We start from the raw sequence: 3,554 nt of genomic DNA on the forward strand, positions 1-3,554 counted from the left end.
GACACTTTTGATGAGATGAGCAAAGACAACTCAGTAAAAGTTGACTTACTCCAGTGGTTGGAGTACAGAAAAAGCGAGGCTGGGCTGTTGTGTCAATAGGGCTTGGTGGGAGCCGCCCGAGAGGGAAGGATCCCAGTCACAGCACCAGAAGGATTCCGCCTGCTTGGCTGAAAGACCCAGCAGTAGGGCCAGCTATTGTGAAGCCCCTCCGCCAGATGAACAGGGACCCTTCTCTGGTCACAATAGCCATTCACGCTGAGCAGCCTCATTAAATATTCAGCCTGTGCTTCCGGCAGCTCATTAGGGCCGCAATGAGCAGTGACGTGGGTGCTGGAAAGCCCAGGGCCAGCCAGCATCAGGAGGCAGAGGCTGAGTGAGCTGCTGATGGCTTTTCTGTGCACTGCCTATCCTAGGATGACCAGTGTCTGCTCCCTGCTTTGCCTGAAGTCCAGGTAAAAACAAAACAGAACCAAACCAAGCAGATGACACTTGAGGGACTCGGGTCCTTAGCTCCGATTTTGTCTGGCAAGGGCCCCTGATTTTGAGTGCTTGCCCCCTTTGAAGCCCCTGACCCCCTTAAAAAGCTGTGTGCGGCTTTGAGGGCCTTTGCAAAGCACTAACAATGTGGTGCTATTGTGTCCTGGGGCAGTTTGATGACTACATTTGGGAGGGTTTGAGGTGTGGTTTTGAACTTGGTGCTGAGGGTTGAGAATAGCAAACTGTTCCTCTGTAACATGGCAAATTTAGAAATATTATGGGGTAAATCCTAGCAGTTTGTGCAGCAAGTTTACTCTCTGTTCGTGCCAAGTTTTCATGTATTTGGGTTATTTCATTACTAAGTTCATTACTAAGCCTTTCCCATTTGACTATCATGATAGGTGTGGTATAATAACAACAAAAAAAGGATATTCTTCAGCTATCTGGGCTTCTTGGTATAGAGTGAATGTTGTCCTTGTATCTTGTTACTTTGTTACTCAGTGCTGTGTGATATTTAAAGCTGGGAAAATCTGTGAAGGAAGAATTAAAAAATGATGAACTCAAACGAAGTGCATTTCTGTGGTCTCACTGTTTGCATGTTTTCTCTTTCCTACACAGAAAATGTTTTCAGACAGCTCATTTCTATGTGGAAGATAGCAGTTCACCTCGGGTGGTCCCCAATGAAAGTATTCCTATTATTCCTATTCCGGGTAAGTAAGACGCGCCTCTTACTTCCAGTGGGCTGATTGTTTTCCTCTTTTGTTCTCAGCTGTATGTGATAGCCATGACAAAATATTTGTATAGCCTTTTAAAGCTTGCTCAGTTTAAGAGATCCTTAACTAAGGGTAATTTAATTAAATCTTTGCTCCTTTACATATCTGCAAAGTAATGAAATCCTCTTAAAGAGGAACAAATAACTGACTTACTACATGCAGGGGAGGGAAGTAACAGTAAAAGAAAAAGGGGGAGGAACATGCTTACATACTTACTTGTAATCTACTTGGACTAAATTTCATTTTGATAGGCAGTTTGTGCTTGCTTTTTTTTTTTAATCACAATTTGCAATACATCTTTTTAAAGTGAGTTTTCTCTTATGATTCCTTACTCTGAAAATAATTTATGTTAGAGTTGGAAGTTCTGGTTCTTAAGATGTCTGTGTGGAGGTCTAGGGGTACGTTCTTGGTCCGGTGTATATTTCATTTGTCGTTTAGTAAAAAGATAGACCACTCGGTTAGTGTCAGGGGTAGGGATTGGTGGGGTGCACTGTAGTCAATCCCAGCAAATGCCGCAGCCACTTAGAAGTCCAGCAGTGGCTTAATTGTGACAGATAGGCCGTGGGGTTTGAAGATGGCCCCCACCATTTTTACTTGGTGTCCCTTCCTTTTTGCCCAATTTGAACAACTTCTCTGGGTTTCATTATGTGCTTATAAGTACCCATCCTTAGATATCTTATGTATCCACCCTCTTGACATTAATTATTCTTTTGGAAACAGAGGTACTACTTTTCCTGTAGGGCCACCTCCCGCACAGCTGAGCTCCCCCATCCCACTTGTCAGCCTCATTCTCCAGAACAGTGTTTACCATCTTATATACTATATATTGTACTTGTTTGTTTGTGGTGTCCCCCCACTAGAATGAGAGCTTCATAAAGGAAAATGGGTATCTCTTAGTACAAGAAGAATACCTGGCACACAGTAGGCATTGTTTAATGAGAGAGAGAGAGAGAGAGAGAGAGAGAGAGAGAGAGAGAGAGAATGAATATGAATGAGCGACAGGAAACCTTCCTGAAAGTTCCTAAAAGGCCATAGCTGTGAAGCTGTGAGGCTCAGCAGTACAGTCATTCTCTGAGTACTGAGAAGGAATGCTGCTATTGTTTGCAGATCACTAGGTGCAGTTACAGTTGGGGACTTCCTTGGTCCTTTATGTATCTGTACATGTTAAGTCATTAGACATCGCTGGAATTGGCCTTGTTTTCCCCATCTGGTCAGCTTCTCTCAGTCAAGTTTGTCACACAGAAACAAGAGGGTTACAGAAAAGTCTTCGGTTAAGTTCTGATTGGATCATTTTGTGGCCACTAAATGATCCCCATACAGATGGAACAGGTCTTGTGTTACCCAGTCCTTCTCTACTAACTCTTGCCCTAAATTCTTGGTGGAGGAAACTGCACTCTTGCCTTTGAGAGGAGAAGCAGCAGAAAGGAATCATCAGTCTTCCATCCTCATAGAATAAGCCGTTTTGTGGAGTGCCCGGGGTTTGTGCAACAGCACGTATGTAATCATTGTCCTCTTGCATCACCTAGAATACATGTCGACCTCTGGGAAATGCCTGGCAGCCTGTCTCTCTGAACTAATTCATCCGACAAAGCAGGTTGGGTAGCTGTGCGGTTGAAATCCATTTGAAAAGGTTAAATGGTGAGATACTTCTTGGGCTGGCTTTCAGTTTTTATTTTCTTTTCCTATTGGATGAAGAATCAGAAACCTAGGCTCTTGCCCTGTATTCGTTCACCACGAAACCTTTGCGCAATGACTTGGCCCCTCTGAGCCTTGTTTTCAGAATCTGTAAAGTGTGCAGGATGTCTGCCCCCATTGCACGTGGCATTGTTAAAGATCACATGAGATGTGTGCGAAAGCACTTTGGGAACCGTAACGTAAGCCAGCAGTGTCGGCTGTGGAAGCTTTCCTCCCCAGATCATGGTACTGCTCACCCTACAGCCCTGGAGGACCAGCATGGCAGCGTCCTCAGCGTAAGATTGTCCCTAACCCTGAACCGCATCTCCTGGATGTGCCTGGCTGTGCCACACTCTGTGACCTGGGCTCTAGGACTTGCCTGCCATTTACTGGAACCCTCAGGAAATGCCATCCATCGTGCCTGCCTTGCTACACTTGTGAGTAGGAAGCTTAGACCAGAAATGCTTTTCAGTGTTAAGTAAAATACTCACAACCCAAAGGCATTTCTTTTCATGTGACTTTCTCCTAATTCTTGCTCACTGGTACATGCAACGAAAATGTCTTCAAGTTCTCCACTGACTGAGAAATCCATGAGGTACCCAGTTGTACCTCACTTGGCATAGCAGATGC

General features: G+C 44.6%; 1 protein-coding gene across 1 annotated transcript in view; it reads left to right on the forward strand.

Annotated features, from left to right (window-relative positions):
• Positions 1 to 3,554, forward strand: part of PTPRG (protein tyrosine phosphatase receptor type G) — a gene marked incomplete at its 5' end in the record, with an annotated part of 197,661 nt that overhangs the window by 128,855 nt on the left and 65,252 nt on the right. The window contains one exon of the mRNA XM_019626509.1: positions 1,096 to 1,187. Within this exon, the coding sequence (XP_019482054.1) occupies positions 1,096 to 1,187 (92 nt within the window). The remainder of the gene's footprint in view (positions 1 to 1,095; positions 1,188 to 3,554) is intronic.

Source organism: Hipposideros armiger, unplaced genomic scaffold (genome assembly GCF_001890085.2).
Source record: "Hipposideros armiger isolate ML-2016 unplaced genomic scaffold, ASM189008v1 scaffold_681, whole genome shotgun sequence".
Lineage (NCBI taxonomy): Eukaryota > Metazoa > Chordata > Mammalia > Chiroptera > Hipposideridae > Hipposideros > Hipposideros armiger.